The sequence below is a fragment of the Vulpes lagopus genome, chromosome 9, assembly GCF_018345385.1.
Source record: "Vulpes lagopus strain Blue_001 chromosome 9, ASM1834538v1, whole genome shotgun sequence".
Lineage (NCBI taxonomy): Eukaryota > Metazoa > Chordata > Mammalia > Carnivora > Canidae > Vulpes > Vulpes lagopus.
Window position 1 is genome coordinate 1213199 of NC_054832.1, and position 18562 is coordinate 1231760.

Below are 18562 nucleotides of genomic sequence, written 5' to 3' on the forward strand. Positions count from 1 at the left end.
CAGGAATCACCACTCCTGGAAGCTCATCCCAATTTCTTTCCCCGGCCCTGATCATCTGTGTGCATCTCCTATGTTTACTTCCCTGGAGGTACTTCTGTAACTGGGCATTTTATTGGGCATGACACACATGGCTTTCCTCATCTCTTTCACTCTCTAACCTGTAGAGTCCCTGAATGCACGTGTCATGGTGGTTTTGTCTCAGAACAGTGGCAGAGAGCCTGGGCAACTAAGTGCTTAGGAAACATTTATTGAAAGTACAAATATCTTTTCCTTTCTTTTCTTTTTCTTTTTTTATCTCTTTGTAGAGCATGCTAGCAGGGTGGGGGCAGAGTGACAGAGAGAGGGAAAGAATCCCAAGCAGACTCTCTGCTGAGCATGGAGCCCAACACGGGCCTTGATCTTATGATCCTGAGATCAGACCTGAGCCCAAAACAAGGGTCAGACGTTCAACCATCTGAGACACCCAGGCAGCCAGAAGGTACAAATATTGAATTACTGAATTCTACTTCAGAAACCAGTGCTACACTATATGTTAAGTAAAATCTAAAAAAAGGGACAAATTTTAAATCTTAAACTTTCTTTTCTTGTACTGCCTTTATGAGGCTGAGCAGAGTTCTTCAAGCTACATACTTGGTGTGAAAACATAGCAGATCTGTGTTCTTGCCTCCTCTGCTCAAGCTCGCTGTCTCCTCTGTAAGCATCTTTCACATACTCCCCTACATATTTCACCAACACCCTTTGGTGGAAGGTATTCTGCTTTGGCATACTCTGTATGGAGGGCTGTGTTAAAAATCATTCTGGTTGGGGGATCCTTGGGTGGCTCAGCAGTTTGGTGCCTGCCTTTGGCCCAGGGCATGATTCTGGAGTCCCAAGATGGAGTCCTGCATCGGGCTCCCTGCATGGAGCCTGCTTCTCCCTCTGCCTGTGTCTCTGCCTCTCTATCTCTCTGTGTCTCTCATGAATGAATAAATAAAATATTTAAAAAAAAAATAGGGCAGTCTGGGTGGCTCAGTGGTTTAGCACCACCTTCAGCCCAGGGCCTGATCCTGGAGACCTGGGATGGAGTCCCAACGTCAGGCTCCCTGCTTGGGGCCTGCTTTTCCCTCTGCCTGTGTCTCTGCCTCTCTCTCTGTCTCTCATAAATAAATAATAAATAAAATCTTTAAAAAAATAAAATAAAAAAAATAAAATAAAAATAAAATTAAAAAAATCATTCTGGCTACAGGAGCTCCTACCTTGACAAGACACACAGATATAAACACAAAGCTTTGATACAAAGTAGAAAGTGACTCTTGCCTTTTAAAACGTGCTATGGAACTAAGAAAAACAAACAAACAAAAACCAAAAACCCCAGCAACCAGCAACAAAACCCAAAACAAACAACTCCTGATAGACAGATAAGTCTCAAAAACGTTAAGCAGTGGGAAAGAAGTCAGTCGGAAAAGTAGATGTTGAATCATTCTATTTAAGTTCTAGAATGAGCAGAAAGAGTGACAGAAAGATCACTGGTTGCCTTGGAGGCTAAGGGGGTATGGTTTGAAGGTGGGATGGAGACCTCACGCAGTTCTCAAGGTCAAAACAGGCTATTGTGGTCAAATCTCATAAAACCCGGCCTTAAGCTCTATGCACTTCACCCTACGTGAATTGCACGTCAGCAAGAAGTGTTAAAGACGTGAAATTTGTTCTGGTGGACACCTCTTCCCCTGCAGGGAACTCCGCATTCCCCGCCCAGGAAAGCAGCCTTCCCTGGGCCTCCTCCTGGCCCCCTGACCGCTGCGCCGGGCAGCAGACACCCCGGGGGGCTCCCCATGGGCCAGACCTCGGGGCACTGGCTCCCTCCCCCTCCACCCGCGGGTAGGACGAGGGCCGCAGCCCCCCCCGGGCATGCAGGGTCCAGGGCCTGCTCCCTGTCCCCACGGGGGGGGAGGGGGTTCACTCCACGCCGTGGATGTGCTGGTGCTGGATCAGGTGCGAGCTCAGGCGGAAGGCGCGGCTGCACTGAGCGCACTGGAAGGGCTTCTCGCCCGTGTGGACGCGCCGGTGCCGGAAGAAGCCTGACAGGGCCCGGAACGCGCGTCCGCACTCGCCGCACGCGTAGGGCTTCTCGCCCGTGTGGATGCGCCGGTGCTCGCTGAGGAAGGAGCTGCGGCTGAAGGCGCGGCCGCACTCGGGGCAGGCGTACGGCTTCTCGCCCGTGTGCACTCGCCGGTGCTGCAGGAGGTTGGAGCTCTGGCTGAAGGCCTGGCCGCACTCCTGACATTCGTACGGGCTGTCACCGCGGTGTGTGCGCTGGTGACGCACCACATTGGAGCTGTGCAGGAAGGCCTTGCCGCACTCGCTGCAGGCGTACGGCCGCTCGCCCGTGTGCGTCCTCTGGTGCTTGGCGGCGTCCGAGCGCTGCCCGAAGGCCTTGCCGCACTCGGCACAGCCATACGGCTTCTCGCCTGTGTGAGTCCGCTGGTGCCGTACCAGGTTGAAGCTCTGGCTGAAGGCCCGCCCGCACTCCTTGCACACGTAGGGCTTCTCGCCGTGGTGCGTGCGCTGGTGGCGGACCACGTGTGAGCTGTGGATGAAGGCCTTGCCGCAGTCGCTGCAGGAGTATGGCTTCTCCCCAGAGTGAATGCTCTGATGCTTCGCCGCATCCGAATAGCATTTGAAGCTACGGTCGCAGGTGCTGCACTGGTAAGGCCGCCCCCTCCCGGGGCCTCTTCTGCCCGTGGCCGGCAGAGCTCTCAGGGCGGCCTCTGACCCCAGCGGCGCACTGCTCTCATGGCCAGTATCCCCTCCGGGTGTCTCAGAAACCTCTGGAACCCTAGGGGAACCTCTGGGGCTGTCTCTGGCCCCCTCGTTCCCACAGCGGTCCGGGGGCTCATGTATCCAGGGAGGCCCCTGTGTGCTCTCTCCATGCCGTGTCCCTTCTTCCTCCAAAGCCTCCTGCCTTACCGTCGGCTCTGCGCTCTGCGCCCCACGCTTGGCCACTGAAGCGGCACAGCCAGAAGCCTGGCTGTCACCTGATGCCGGTGCCAGGGAAGCTGGAAGAGAGGGTCAGACAGGTATGACAGGGGGCCTAAAGAAGCTCTGATGGTACGCAGCCGTGTGGACTGGTGGTGGCCATCTGGGTAAGACGCCGCTGACAGTAAGGGCGGGCGCCCGACACCTGTAGTGCCAGCCCATCCCTGCCCAGTTCTCCCCAGCGCCGGACACCCATGGTCCCAGGAGTGGGCAAGGGCAGGGAGCTAATCAATCAGGACCCTCCGCTGGGACTCTACGGTAGCCTGAGCCTCTACCCTCAGGCTCAGGAGAGCAGGAGACAGAAACCCAGAAGGCTCTGGGTGCCCCTGCTTCTGCTGTACGGCCTGGAAGGCAAAGACAACTGGCAGCAAAGCAGGGGTCCTGGGTGGCACACATTCTGGCCCCAGAAGCTCACTTCTGCAACCCTGGACTTCCCAAGACAACTCTGTCCCTGACAGCTCCCCACAGCCCAGCACAAAGGGCCTCTGGTCCACACAAGAGAATCCTTACTCAGAGGTCAGTGCCAAGAGTAAGCGACAGCCAGCGACAGGAGACAGAGCCGGCTGGGCTGAGGGGCACCCGTCCTGGCTGAGCACAGCCTGGCCCCGCTGGCTCCTGGGCACAGACCACGCGCCCATTTAAATAAATGACTTTAGGGGTGTGGTCGCCAAACACTGGGCAGTTCTTGCCACCTTTGCTGCGCCTACAGGGGCACCTGGGAGGTGAGACAAGGATGCCACCTTGCACTTGGCTCAAGGAGGGCACCCCCCAGGGCAAGCCCATCGACCTCAAGAGCAGCTTTCCACAGGGGCCATGCCCACACCGCAGCCACACTTCTCAAGGGCTGCAGCAGCCCAGGGGGTAAAGGCCCCTGCAGGGCAGGGGCGGGGGCAAGGCCAGTGGTCCCCGGGGCAGCTTAGCGCAGGCAGGCACCCACAGCCACTTTCCATGGATTCCCTAATGCAGGGGCTGTCCCACTGAGCACCTGGAGATGGGGAGAGGCCCCAGGCACAGGCCAAGGCGGGAGGCCTTCTGGGAGCCACACCCCCACCCATGTCTGGTCTTGTGGTTTGGCACACTTAGATGTTCCAGAAATTGACCCCTAGCACTGGTTTTGAAGCAGGAGTTATTCAGAGTTAAAATGGGGGGAGGGGCACACATACCCTTTCCAGCTCCTGTGGGTTAGGCATCAGGTCCCTGAACTGCCTGCCCCAAGGCCATCCCAGGCACCAGCAGGCGGGGGGGGGGGGGGGGGGGGGGGGGAGGAGGGCATCCTTTCAGTGACAACCTCCCAGGGGGCACCGAGGAGCCCTAAACCTGGAGCCCTCATTCTCAACTGGGGCAGTTTGGCTACCTCGGAAAATATCTTTGGTTGTCCCAGCTGGGAGAGGGCATTACTGGAATCCTGTGGGCAGAGGCCAGGAACGCTAAGTATCCCATGATGCACAACACACCCTGACAACGAGGAGTCTTCCATCCCAGAATGTCCACTGCCAAGGCTGAGAAACCCTGACGGAGGGAAGTCTTCCCAAAAGGTTACAACGTGGTTTCTAATTAAGAAATTCAGTCCCCTGGCCAAGAAGCCAGTCTCCAGAGTGACGCACACCAGACCTGTCAGGCCCACCACTGGCCTCACACTTGCTTCTATTCCACTTCCAGGCCACGGATCCTGTGGCAGGTGCTCGGAGCCAGCAACCAAGAAGGGTGCTCTTTATTCCCTTTAAAACTCTGTGTTTGGTTGTAACCTGTTTCTCTCCCACCCCTCTGGGTAAGTTGACATTTGCTACATTATTATTTAGTCTCAAACCGCAGGGTTGTGGAGAAGCGCGCCTGGGCCTGGCCAGGATTAAGGTCAGAAGAGGGAGGCAGGGAGGGAGAGGCACAGCCTAGAGCCTAGATGTCCGGGACTAGAAGGGCAGCTCCAAGGCAAAACCCAAAGTAGGGGTGAGTGCTGTTCGTGGACACAGGTTAGCTGAATCACGGGACACAGGGATTCTCTGACTTCAAAGGAGAACAGGTGCAGGTGTGTGGGGGGTGTGCAGTGTGTTCTAGGAGCCATGGCCGTACTCCACGCAGGCTCCCACTGCCGAACCCGACACATCAGAGTATGACGGTGAAGAGCCTGAGGCAGTGCGGGCATCCTTGCGCAGGGGAGGACGCTGTTGTCCTGAGCACTGGTTGTCTCATGCTGTAGTAACACCAACAACAGTAAACTGGATAGGAGTCCTCAGCTCCGACGACCCATAAACATGGCCTTAAACCTTCAGAATAGAGAGGGGCCTGGGTTTTCACTCATCACACTCTTCAGGGTCACCTAGTCTGAGGCTGGCCGAGAAAAGGGGCCAGAACTGATAATCTCATTCTAAGAAATCTCCAGGCGGGGGGGCCAGAGAAGAGACAGGGGTGCAGACGTTGGTCAGGGGAGCAAAGGGATGGAACAGGGAGTGCTGAGGCCAGCAGGCAGAAGGGGTGGGAGCCATGCCAGGCAAAGAAGGGGACTGGGAGGTGCTGCCCAAGCCCAGCTACATCCCCTAGCAGCCAGGCAGGTAGGCTCTGGAGCCCCTATTCCTAAGCTGTCCCCTCCTCCCTGACCCCACCTGGCTGTCCACCCCTCACCTGCATGTGTGTCCACCGGGGTAGCCCTGTCCATGGTGTTCTGGAGACCCAGGCCTGCGGGCTCTCCTTGCTGTGCCTTGCAGAAGCACCAGGAGTGGGGACACCTGCCTGAGTAAGAAAGAAGACAAGGGGAGAAAGTGATGGGAAGTGAAGGGAAAAAAGTCCCTCCTCCTGGGGACTCCACTGGGGCTGTTCTGCAGCCAGAAATCAAAGTCACGACTAAACAGACTCCCCAGTTAGTAGTGTTCCATAAGGTACCCTCTGGGAATGCTGTCCTGACCAGGCTGGCCCCTGGGCCCACCCAGGCAGGTGCAGAGCACAGGTGGGTGTGGGGGCACCTGCTAGCCACCTGCCCTGGTCCTGCCCCGCATCTCTGGTCAGTCCTCAGATGTCTGGAGACATAGCTAGGGATTTAAAATGCTTCTTGATAATTACAGAGGTTTGAATATAAAAATATGAAACCAAAAAAATAAAAATTTGAGTAGTGCAGTTTTGGATTGTGGAATGTTTTTTGCTGTGCTTAACACCAAAGGTAAAGTCTGACAGATTTAACTACACAAGGAAATTTAATGTAAAAAAAACAAAGAAATGAAAAAAGAAAACCCCAGGGACAAGGTATATTTATAACATAAAGATTCATATACTTAATACATAAGGACCACTACGTATTAATGAGAAAACAAAATCAGTAAGGGTCAAGTAATCCACACAAAAAAGCTGACAAAAGGCCACTGTATTTTTAAATATAACTTCCTCATTTGTAATTCAGAAAGGCAACATAACTATCACTTTGTACTCTAAGGGTAGCAGAGACTTCAGGACGGCAACACCTGCGGAGGGGGAGACAAGGGAGACACCCGGCAGCTGACAAGCCACGGGGCCTCCAGGCGCCCCGACGTCTCGCCGGTGGGGACCTGCCGCACAGAGATCACAGGCGCTCACTGTATGACACTGCACCTCTGACTTGCTTAAGAGCAAACCTTGGAAACAACGTAACCTCAACTAAAAACTAGGGCAGGTGAAAGTGTGCACGCAGCTGGGAATGAAGGAGGTCGGGCCCTCAGATGCGGGAGGAGGTCGGGTCCCTCAGATGGTCGGGAGGAGGTCGGGTCCCTCAGGATGGTCGGGGAGAGGTCGGGTCCCTCAGGATGGTCGGGGAGGAGTCGGGTCCCTCAGATGTCGGAGGAGGTGGGGCCCTCAGGATGGTCGGGGAGAGGTCGGGTCCCTCAGGATAGTCGGGGAGAGGTCGGGGCCCTCAGGGTGGTCGGGGAGGAGTCGGGCCCTCAGGTGTCGGGAGAGGTCGGGCCCTCAGGATGGTCGGGGAGGAGTCGGCCTAGGATGTCGGGGAGGAGTCGGGTCCCTCAGGATGGTCGGGGAGAGGTCGGGCCCTCAGGATGGTCGGGAGAGGTCGGGTCCTCAGGATGGTCGGGGAGGAGGTCGGGCCCTCAGGATGGTCGGGAGGAGGTCGGGGCCCTCAGGATGGTCGGGGAGGAGGTCGGGGTCCCTCAGGGTGGTCGGGAGGAGTCGGGCCTCAGGTGGTCGGGAGGAGGTCGGGCCCTCAGGATGGTCGGGAGAGGAGGTCGGGGCCCTCAGGATGGTCGGGGAGGAGGTCGGGGTCCCTCAGGATGGTCGGGGAGGAGGTCGGGGCCCTCAGGTGGTCGGGAGGAGGTCGGGGCCCTCAGGATGGTCGGGGAGGAGGTCGGGGTCCTCAGGATGGTCGGAGAGTCGGGTCCCTCAGATGGTCGGGGAGGAGGTCGGGGCCCTCAGGAGGTCGGGGGAGGTCGGGCCTCAGGATGGTCGGGGAGGAGGTCGGGGTCCCTCAGGGTGGTCGGGGAGGAGGTCGGGGTCCCTCAGGATGGTCGGGGAGGAGGTCGGGGCCCTCAGGGTGGTCGGGGAGGAGGTCGGGGTCCCTCAGGATGGTCGGGGAGGAGGTCAGGGTCCCTCAGGATGGTCGGGGAGGAGGTCGGGGTCCCTCAGGATGGTCGGGGAGGAGGTCGGGCCCTCAGGATGGTCGGGGAGGAGGTCGGGGCCCTCAGGGTGGTCGGGGAGGAGGTCGGGGTCCCTCAGGGTGGTCGGGGAGGAGGTCGGGGCCCTCAGGGTGGTCGGGGAGGAGGTCGGGGCCCTCAGGGTGGTCGGGGAGGAGGTCGGGGTCCCTCAGGATGGTCGGGGAGGAGGTCGGGGCCCTCAGGGTGGTCGGGGAGGAGGTCGGGGCCCTCAGGGTGGTCGGGGAGGAGGTCGGGGTCCCTCAGGATGGTCGGGGAGGAGGTCAGGGTCCCTCAGGATGGTCGGGGAGGAGGTCGGGGTCCCTCAGGATGGTCGGGGAGGAGGTCGGGGCCCTCAGGATGGTCGGGGAGGAGGTCGGGCCCTCAGGGTGGTCGGGGAGGAGGTCGGGGCCCTCAGGGTGGTCGGGGAGGAGGTCGGGGTCCCTCAGGATGGTCGGGGAGGAGGTCAGGGTCCCTCAGGATGGTCGGGGAGGAGGTCGGGGTCCCTCAGGATGGTCGGGGAGGAGGTCGGGGCCCTCAGGATGGTCGGGGAGGAGGTCGGGGCCCTCAGGATGGTCGGGGGATGAGGTCGGGGTCCCTCAGGATGGTCGGGGAGGAGGTCGGGGTCCCTCAGGATGGTCGGGGAGGAGGTCGCGGCCCCTCAAGATGGTCGGGGAGGTCGGGGTCCCTCAGGATGGTCGGGGGAGGAGGTCGGGGTCCCTCAGGATCGTCGGGGAGGAGGTCGGGGAGGAGGTCGGGGTCCCTCAGGATGGTCGGGGAGGAGGTCGGGGAGGAGGTCGGGGCCTCAGCGTGGTCGGGGGACGAGGTCGGGGCCGCCGCGCGGTCCGGCGGGGACTCCCCTGGGGCGCACGTGCAGCTCTGTGAAGCGAGAGCCCCGCATCAGCGCACGGAGCCGCGCCCGGGCCCCGGGTTCCCGCTCCGGCACCGCCCGCAGCACCGCAGCGACACTCACCTGCAGCCCCGCCGTTCGCCGGATGCGCTCGGTCCCCAGCGCGGCGGCGCGGCACTTCCGGTGACGCTCTAGGCCGCGGGAGGCCGTGCACTCGGCTGCTCCCCGCGCGGGCTCCGCATCAGGCGCGCTGGTCCTTCCTCCCGCGCGGGTTTCGCCGGGACCCCCGCTCCCGCCCGCCGGCCTCCAGCCAGGCCCGGGGGCGGTGACCGAGTGGTCGAGGCGGTGCGGGTGGAGAAAGGTGGAGGCGCCCCCGGCGGGGGGCGGTTGGCGGGACTGGGGGAGGGAAGCCCCCGCGAGGGACCCGGGCCGCGAGCGTCCGCGGACAGGACGGAGCACCGCAGCGGCCCCTTCTCCGAGGAGCGCGCTCCCTCCTGGCGCGCGGACCCTGCTCGGCTGCGGAGAGCCCGCCTGCACTCGGGCCCCCTCACCTGCACCCTGCACCCCCCACCTGCACCCGGCAGCCTCCCCGCCTGCACCCGGGCCCCCTCACCTGCACCCTGCACCCCCCACCTGCACCCGGCACCCTCCCTGCCTGCACCCCGGCCCCCTCACCTGCACCCTGCACCCCCCACCTGCACCCGGCAGCCTCCCCGCTTGCACCCGGGACCCCTCACCTGCATCCGGCACCCCGCACCTGCACCTGGCACCCTCCCCACCTGCACCCGGCACCCCCCCACACCCGCACCCAGCACCCCCCACCTGCACCCAGCAGCCTTCCCGCCTGCACCCTCCCCACCTGCACCTGGCAGCCCCCATCTGCACCCTGCACCCTCCCCACCTGCACCTGGCAGCCTCCCCACCTGCATCTGGCACCCCCCACCTGCACCCGGCACCCCCACCTGCACCCAGCACCCCCTACCTCCTGCACCCTCCTCATCTCCACCCGGCACGCCCCCACCTGCACCCAGGCCTGTCCACTCAGGGCCCGAGGACCTGGGGGCGGCCCCAGGACCAGCCAAGAGGGCTCTAGGCCTCTCACAAGCCAAAGGCAGACGCCAGCCAGAGCAGGTGGGGCGGCTTCCTGCTGGGTGTGGGTGACAGAGAAGAGCCTGCGCAGCTTCTGGGAGACCCCGGGGCGGGGCGGCCGTTGTCCCCTGGGGCCCGGGTGCTGTTCCTTCGGGACTCCAGGGTACGGTCCCATCAGAGGTGGTGTCAGGGGACAGACAACAGGTGTTCTTTCATCAATCATCAGGGGTTGTGATGCCAGCGGGCAGGTGGGTTTTCAGCTCTTGTCCTGGGCCCCGTGTGGGATCTGGTACCGGGTTTGGGGCCAGGACAACCTCAGAGAATGGTTAGCTTTCCTGCGGCCCCCTCGGATTGGGGACAGGGCTCCTTCGGTTTATTCAGAGGCAAATACGGATCATGGGCCTAGCAGAAAGGCAGCAGAGATGTAGGCTTTGACACATGATGCCCCCCGCGCCCTGGGTCCCTGCGTGGTCCGGCCACTTAGGCTCCCGATGGTGAGCCTCTGAGCCCCTGCTCAGCGGGACGTCGGCTTCTCCCTCTGCCCCTACCCCAGCCTTGCCGGGCCTGTGCTGGGGTCTCCCCCAGGGCCCAGTGAAGGTGTGGGTGGGGGCTGGGGCCTCCTGAGGCTCCCGGGGGAAGCCCCTGTTCCTAAGCTCACTCGGTTGTTCCCTTTCGTCACCGGACATGGGTCCGGCGTCTGCAGAGGGGATACCGCAGAGAGGTGCCCACAGCGCCCCACGCGGAGGCCCACCGTGTCCATCGGCTCTTCACTGGCGAGTGATCATTGTGACACGTGGTCAGATGTCGCCTGCTGTCTTCCCTCCTCAACCAGTCCGCCATCCTGGAGGAGGAAGGCCGAGGGAGCGCGGCCAGGGCGGGGTATGACGCCAGGGAGGACACTGCCGGTGACCCCGGTGGACACGGTCCACAAGGCAGAACTGGAGGCTGTGCTGGGGGCTCAAGGGTTGGATCCCTGCACCCAAATTTGGTGACTGTCCTGTGGTTTCGTAAGAAAACACCCTTGAGAATCGGGAGCGCACCAAGGCACTGCGGGGCCGAGGGGCTCGAGTTCCCAAACCGTTCTACAAAGGGTTGGGAGAGGGACGCCCGGGTGGCTCAGCGGTTGAGCATCTGCCTTGGTTGAGCATCTGCCTTCGGCTCAGAGCGTGACCCCGGGGTCCTGGGATCGAGTCCCTCCTCAGGCTCCCTGCATGGAGCCTGCTCCTCCCTCTGCCTGGGTCTCTGCCTCTCTCTCTCTCTCTCTCTGTGTGTCTCTCATGAACAAATAAAATCTTTAAAAATAATAATAGGGAAAAATGGGTTTGAGTTCCCCTCCTGGCTTGCATGAACTACTCTGACAACCAGGGGCCAGAAGAGGGCTTTTTTGTTGCCGGCCACAGCCGTGACTCCATCCTGGGCTGCACGTTATTTTCTAGCAGGTTCCAGGGTGTGTGTGAGGGGGCCACTGTTTGCGTCTGCTCGGGACCCTCTGGCTGGAGCAGCCCTTTCCTCCCAGGCAGTGGTCCCCTCCCTCTGTTCCCCGAGGTCATTTGGAGCCCGAGGCCACACAGGGCCGGGCCTGCAGAGGAGAGGAGGAGAGGTGACCGCCAGGAACCCTGCCTGCTCCGCGTTGCTGAAGCAGCTCCTCACCCTGTGGGCTGCCCCCCAGCTTCCAAGTCGGTGTGGGCCCCGGACGGTGCTGAGGACTTGCTGCTGCTCACGCTGCTGCTTTGGCGGGGGTCCTGGACTGCAAGGGCCCGGCCCTGGGTCGGGAGGGCCTGGCGGGGCTGAAGGCCAAACACACCAACTGGCCTGTGCCCCAGCCACGCATGGGGTCAGTCCCTCCGCTAGTGCAGCCCGTCTGTACCCCGTCACTGCGTCAGTCGCCTCTCCTCATATTAAGAACCCTGAGGGAGAGAGAGATGGACAGAGGGTGGGGGGCTACCTTGCAGACGAGGAAGAGGGGATTTCGAGAGGAAGGAGCTGGCCCAGGGAAAACGGAGGTGACCCTCCCTTGGTCAGGATAATCCTACTTTGTGCCCGTGGCTGGAAACCACAGAGGCTGGCGCTCAGGCCCCGGGGGCGGGCTCTGCCTGGGCGCCCGCCTCATTCCGAGGCCGGGCCGGGAACAGGCATCGTGGGAACCTGGGAGAAGGCCCGCGGCCCTCCCGGTCCCCCTGTCGGGCAGCGCCAGCACAGCCGGGCCCCAGGGAGGTGGGGCGTGCAAGCCCCCCGGGGCCAAGGGAAAGGGTGGTCCAGACCGCGGAGGACGCCTGGTGGGTGGAATGAGCCCCGGTCTGAGGCCCCACCCCTGCCAGAGCAGTGGCCATAGCCAGGATGCTCGAGAAGGGGGCAGGACCAGGGCGGCTCCGGAAGCCTCCTCAGCACCTGCAGCACCTGCGGCCTCTCCTCCTCCTGCCCCCAAGGGCCACCTGCAGGCACCCCCCCACCCCCGCATCTTCGCAGCAGGTGGCACCCGGAAACCCCCACCGCGCTCTGCAGTGTTTCTTTCTCATTAATTATTAAAAGACACATAGAAAATAAAACATTAGGGACGCCTGGGGGGCTCAGCGGTTGAGCGCCTGCCTCCGGCTCAGGGTGTGACCCCGGGGTCCCCGCAGGGAGCCTGCTTCTCCCTCTGCCAGGGTCTCTGCCTCTCTCAGTGCCTCTCAGGAATAAATACACACAATCCTAAAACAAAAACAAAAATTTAAAAGGATGATTTCGAAGAAGTGAAGGTTCCCCTCCGCATTCCGGTGGATCACCTCGGGTATTCCGGAAGGCCGCTCCTCCCCCGTCCCCCCTCCCGCTGGCCAGTCCCCCCTCCACCCCGTCTCCGTCTCCGTCTGCTCAGGTTGCGCGGGGCCCAGACAGGTTAGCGACTCTGCCCCCTCCCGCCCCCCACGGCCAGGGCGAGCTGTGCGGGGGCCAGTGTCAGGCTGGGGCAGGACAGGACCGTGGGGCACACACGTTCCGCAAGGGGTGGGACAGCACAGGCGGGTGGCGTTGCAGCCTTTGTCATAACCCTCGGAAAACCTGAGGCTGAGGGTACCCAAGGGGGGGCAGGGGTCCTGCGCCCCCTGGGTGCCTGTGCGCAGCTGGCCCCTGGGTCTCCGTGGGCGGGGGAGGGGGAGCCGCAGGAGTGGGCGGCTGGGCTCCGAAGCTTGTCCACACTGCCCCGCCCGTGGGAGCCGCTGCCCCCAGGAAGCTGCGGAGCTGGGCTCCCCACACCTGCCAGTCCTGAGTGGCCCGTCCAGGCTTCCGGGGAGGTGGGGGGGAGCACCAGGTGAGACTCACGGGGAGGCTGTCCCCCTCCCCCGGCTCACGGTCGTGGCTGCATCCAACCTGGGGCCCCGGTCCTTCTGCAGGACCCAGCAGGTGCTTAGCCTGCTGGCCCCCCCACGCCCGACACCGCGGGGCTGTCTCCCACAAGACAATGGGCTCCTCACTCTGGGGTGCTGGGTACAAGTCTGAAAGCTGAAAGGGAGGAGGTAAACGTCACCAGACGCAGCCTCAGCTGGAGCGGCTTTGGGGACAGCAGCGTCTCCTCCCGGGCCGGGGGAGGGGGTAGGAGGCAAGGACAGACCCGGGGTAGGAGGGGCGGGTGTGGGGGGAGGAGGCCAGGCCAGAGGCAGGATGGAGAAGAGCCCGGGCGGGTGGCACCCGGAATGCTAAGGGCCGGCACCAGCCTGCGAGGCTCCTGCTGTGGCGGGAGCGGGGCTGGCAGGTGCAAGTGCGGCGGCCCCCAAAGGAGCCGCGGAGCGGAGAAGCCAGCGGGCCCCAGAGCCCCACTCTGTCCGCCCCCCCCCACGCTCCCGCAGCAGTGGGCACCGAGCAGGGCCGCCAGGTGTGCTGTGGCTGTTGGTCTGCCTCCTGCCCTCCGCGCCGACGTGACGAGGCAGGCTCTCTGAAAACATCTAGGATCTGCTTCCTTCTCCTAAAAATAAACCAGGACTGCTGCTCCGAGAGAACCCTGTGGCGGCCTTTCCCTCACTTTCCCCCCAGAAAACACAAAGGGATCACACAGAATGGAGGCATGAGGCGAGCCTGGGAGGCCCCCCTGCCACCGCTGGCTCGACGGTGGGCTCCAGGCACTGCCCCCAGGCTGCGGGCCTCGGACAGGGACCCCGCGCATCTGCGGGGGTGCGCCCACCTGTGCAGCGGTGAGGAGGGAAGCTGCCACCCCCCTCCCCCGGGACCTGGCTGGCTGGTGACAGGGGCAGGCGCTGAGCCAGCGCTAGGGCTCCACACGCGACCATGACATCGCAATTGGTGCTACTGACAAAAATGAGGAGCTCAGACAAAGGAACCCCATGATGCAGTGGATGCTGAGTCAGCAGGACGCGCAGAAGAATTGGACAGAGAGGCACTCGGGTCTCCGGGAGGAGAACCCCGGGATCAGCCCCGCAGCGGCAGGGCCCGGGGTGCTTCCTGCGCCCCAGAGGATGGCGGCCAGCTACAGGCCTCAGTGGGCCCACCCAGCGAGGGGAGGGCTTCAGCGGGTGGGGGGGGAGCCCCCAGGGACTCTAGCTGGGAAACCACCTGGAAACATGCAGCGGCGCCCCAAGCACACGTGTCCGTGTTGAGAAGCTATTTAGAATTTTTAAAGTCCTCTTTGAAGCACAAGTTAGAATAGTTTGCTAGGATTTCACTGTACGTTCATTTCCCCATGATGCTTCCTGAAGCTAGTTTTGTGGAAAATGTATTTAATGGTTAGATTTGATGAACATTTATTCCTAGAAGACGAAAAGGCATCAGAAGTAAAACCCACGTTAGACGCGACGGGACGTTGAATGAGTGTAAAGGAGCCTCACACAGTGACACGGAAGAGAACAGCGGCGGGAAGACTTGAAGAGGCGGACGGCGGACGACCTGACCCAGGCCTTGAACGCCGAGTAAAGCTGGGGCAGCAGGGGGGTGGTGGCGGGCGGGAAGGGAGACCCGCCGCTGGAGCCTCCAGAGCACCGGGCTGAACAAGCAGTCCGGCACCACGCTGGGCACCTGCCACCATCCCATTCACCCGAAGCTCCAGCTCCAACAGCCGTCACCTTGGGAGTACTGACTACCAGGGGAGGTTCTGGAAAGTTCTGTCTTGACCTGAGTGGCTTTACAGGAAGAGGAAACGTAGATGGAGTCAAGCAGGACACTTAAGATGTGGGAGTTTTAAATATGTCAAATTATATTCTAATAAAAAACATTTAAAAATATTAAGCATGGGCAGCCCTGGTGGCTCAGCAGTTTAGCGCCACCTTCAGCCCAGGGTGAGATCCCTGGGTCCTGGGATCGAGTCCCACGTGGGGCTCCCCGCGTGGAACCTGCTTCTCCCTCTGCCTCTCTCTCTGTGTGTCTCTCATGAATAAATAAATAAAATCTTTTTTAAAAATTAAAAAAATAAAAATATTAAGCAGTACATCTCAGGAAGAGTCAATAGTGTCCCCACGGAGCTGATGACGCTCAAGTTCAGGGGCAAGGAAAGAGTGACGACACGGAACAAGCTCAGGAGACACCTGCGAGGAAAAACGCAGACCACAAACACACCCCAAGAATGTTACAGGCACCTGAGCTGCCCGTCAAGTGTAAGGACCATGGAGAATGTTCTAGAGCTTTCAAGGCTTAAATGAAGTCTCCTCTTGCTCCGTGCCATGGTGCCCTCTCCCAGGCAGTGGTGGCAGACGGACCTGCTGGGTGGGCAAGTGGATCGGGGACAGGGAAGCAATCTGCTCCCTGTGCCCACAGGTCACTCAGTCTCGTTTCCAGCCGTGGTTCACCGTCCACCGTTCGCTGGCTGGTTGCTGCCCCACGCCAGGGGGTGCCTCGTCCCATGGGGCAGCCTGAGGGTCAGGTGCGGAGGGGCGGCGGCCTTGCCGTGGTGCTGCTCCCAGAATGCAGGGTGGCAGTAAGGGAACCTGGGTCAGATGCTGGCATGGGCAGCTACTAGCCGCATAGTTTGGACAGATGACCTCACCTGCCTGAGACCTAGGACAGGGCGGGCAGTCCTGAGTTACTGGCCTTGGGCACCTGTGCACACCTGTCCCGTTAGCTGCCCTGCGCCCCCGGGCTGTGTGGCGCCCCCCGGGCAGGGGCCAGGGCTTTCCACCTCGCACCTGGGGCCTGGCACCCGGCGCAGGTGGGGCGCAGGTGGGAGCACACCCGGGCTGCGCGGTCCTCTCTGAGCCTGTTTCCCGCCCGGAGGTCAGGGCGCTGGGGGCGCAAGGCGCACGGGGCTGCGGGCCTGTTCCGTTCCTCCCCAGGGTCCAAGCGCCTGCAAAGGGCGCGACTGCCTCTCAGGGCGAAACGAACTCCCAAACCGCTGAAATCTGCGCTCCTGCAAGACCGGACTTCGGTGTTCTCGGACGTGCGGCCCGCGGGCTCCCGCCGCGAGGCACCCGCGCAGGGGCCGGGCGACGGGGTCGGGGTGGGGCGGGGAGCACCTGCCGCCCGGGGCGCGCCGGACCGGCCCTCAACACCCCGGGCGGGCGCTCTCCCCGAGCTTCAAGTCGGACCCGGCGGCCGACGCGCGGGCTCCAGGCGGCCGACGCCCCTCCGCGGCTCCGTCCCGCAGGCCCGAGGACGCCCCCCCGCCCCCCGCCGCCCGGAGCCCGCAGAGCCGCAGGTGCGCCCGCGCCCACGGGAGGCCCCGCCCCGCCGGCACTTCCGCGCGGCCTGGGGCGCCCGAGAGCCCGAGCGCGGCTGCGCATGCCCGGAGCTGTCCGAGGTGCAGGGTGGCCCGCGGCCGTGGAGCCTCTGAGAAATGGTCGGGGCCGCGGAGACCCGGAGCGAACGGGCAAGGGGACCGGGCGGGCAGGGCCCTGAAGGCTGCAGGAAGGAGGCAAGCAGGGGCCCCAGCGGGCGTCTGGCTCTAGAAGGGCCCCTGGTCTGTGGCTGGGAAGGAGCCCCGGTGGTTGCAGTGCTCTGGGGGGAGGGCGGGGGCCGCGCATCCTGCAGCCTGGGCTCGGCGGGGGTGGGGGGGGGGGGGGGGCGCATCGCCGTCCACCGCTGCGGCCTGCTGAAGATGCTGAGTGCTTGGGAAGGAGCCTCGGCTGCAACAGCTGGACGTAAGCACAGCCGCTGGCCCAAGCCCAGCTGAGCGTCCAGCAGTTCCAGGGCCTGGCCCGGTGGTATCCGGGCTCCTGTGCAGGTGCTCCTCCTTTCAGGGCGGGTGAGACCCGAGGTCCCCAGACCTGGAATGCCGTCGTCGCTGTCACTGGGGGGTGTTGTAAGTAAATCCAGATCCCCCACTCTACCTGGGCCTGTCCCCCCACCCCAACCCCCTGGCATCTAGCAGGCCCTCCAGGTGAGGTAACTGTGTGGCACCTCAGTGGGTGCTCTCATCCCTGAAAAAGGATCCTAGAAAATGCGAGCCAAGGGGCCTTATGGGAGTCCAGTGCCTCATGAGAATTCATTGAGCTCAGCATGAGATCTCCAAAGCCAAGATAGGGGGTGCGTGGGGCTGCTCCAAGGAAGAGGCCCAGCCTGGGCAAAAGGGAGGGCAGGCTGCGAAAGGCGGGTGGACATGTACCCAGGGTGCGAAAAGACTGTAGACAAGCCTCCCTCTCTCGGGCTGGTTGGTGGGGCCTGTCGCAGTGGCCCGACAGCTCTCTGCTTCCTGCAACCGAGGGTAGCTGCAGTGGGCGTGGGAATGAGGTCTCCGCTCTCGTTCTTGAGTGTCCCCAGTGGGCTCCCAGCATCCAATGTACAACAGACAGGCCAAGCGTGGCGATCTCTGCGATCCTGTCAACCGGCAGTTGCGCCCACCATGCCTCAGAAATCACCCGGTCTCCACGGAACACGCGCCTTTCTAGACCACCACCCGATGCAGCGCTCCGGCCTGCAGGCCTTTCTCCCGCGGGCTCGCTTTGGAAGGAGCGCTCTGGCCGTGGCGTTGGGGTGACCACGAGGGGAGAGCTTCACCCGCAGCTGCTTCCCTGAAGGTGCCGCTGTTTCGGGGCAGGAGAGCTCTGCCTGAAGGCGTTGCCGTGGCCCCGCACTGTGGCAGGCGGGGGCGCGTCCTCCCGGTGACACTTAGATGCTAAAGCTGCTCAGTGATGGTTCTGTCCTGCAAGGTGGCAGTGACGAGGTTCCCTCCAGCGCAGCCCACCAGTGCCTGTGCAGCCGCGCACCTGCACGCTCCCGCGCCGGCTCCCCCTTTCCCACAAGCGCAGCATTCACAGGGTCTCTGTCCACCTGAACCCTGGGCCCCCGCAGCCTGAGCCCCACCAGAGGCTCCGCCAGGGCCTCGTCACTCACTGGTTTCTTTCCAGTGTGGATTCTCTGATGTGGAGCCGGAGCGCGCTGGACCCCTGGCACGTCCCTGACGTTGGTGAGGCCCTCGCCCCCGACTCCCCAGGGCTGCAGCTGCTGGCCCGCTAAGGCTCGTCCCCCCAGGCGGCGGGCGCGGGGCTCCTCGGTGCCCAGAGGTCTCTGGCGCCGCCCAGCCGCCCAGCGGCCCGTCGAGCCTGTCGAGCGCACCTGGGTCTCCAGCTCCACCGGGCGCCCGGCCGCCGCGGCGCCCCGTGTGGTGTCCCCGGGCCTTCGGGGCCGCGCGCTGGCTGCAGGGGGCCCGGTCTCCTGCACGTCGCCCGCGGCCGCCCGCCCGCGCAGTGACCGCGCTGTGCCTGCAGCACGCACCGCCGGGGCCGCTCAGATGCAGCGGGCGCCCGGCCTGGGATGTTGTCGCTCAGCGCCCCCCCGCCCCCTCCGCCGCCCGGGCCGCCCGCCAGGCGAGGATCCGCCGCTGGGGGCGCCAGAGGGGCGGGCGGCGGGGGGAGGGGAGGGGGAGGGGCGCGCTCCCGCCGCCGCACTTCCGGCCGCATCGCCGCTTCCGGGTCGCTGGCGGCCGGGCCGCGCTCCTCCCCGCTCGGGCGCTGCCCTCCGCACCTGCGGACCGGGATGCGGCTTCTCCGCCCGCAGCTAGTACAGTCGCGCCCCCGAGACCCGGCCCGGCCTCACCCCTCCGCGGGTCAGGGTCCAGCGGCCCTCCCCGGCCCCGGCCTCACCCCTCCGCGGGTCAGGG

The 18562-nt window shown here is 63.2% G+C and overlaps 1 protein-coding gene across 1 annotated transcript; it reads right to left on the minus strand.

Annotated features, from left to right (window-relative positions):
- Nucleotides 1–1445: 1445 nt before the first annotated feature.
- On the minus strand, nucleotides 1446–8670 carry ZNF696 (zinc finger protein 696). Its single transcript, XM_041768566.1, has 3 exons — nucleotides 8584–8670; nucleotides 5629–5736; nucleotides 1446–3032 (listed from the first exon to the last, which is right to left on the minus strand). Exons 2-3 carry the CDS (start codon nucleotides 5660–5662, stop codon nucleotides 1933–1935), a joined length of 1134 nt encoding a protein of 377 aa, XP_041624500.1. The 5' UTR covers nucleotides 5663–5736; nucleotides 8584–8670; the 3' UTR covers nucleotides 1446–1932.
- Nucleotides 8671–18562: the final 9892 nt, after the last annotated feature.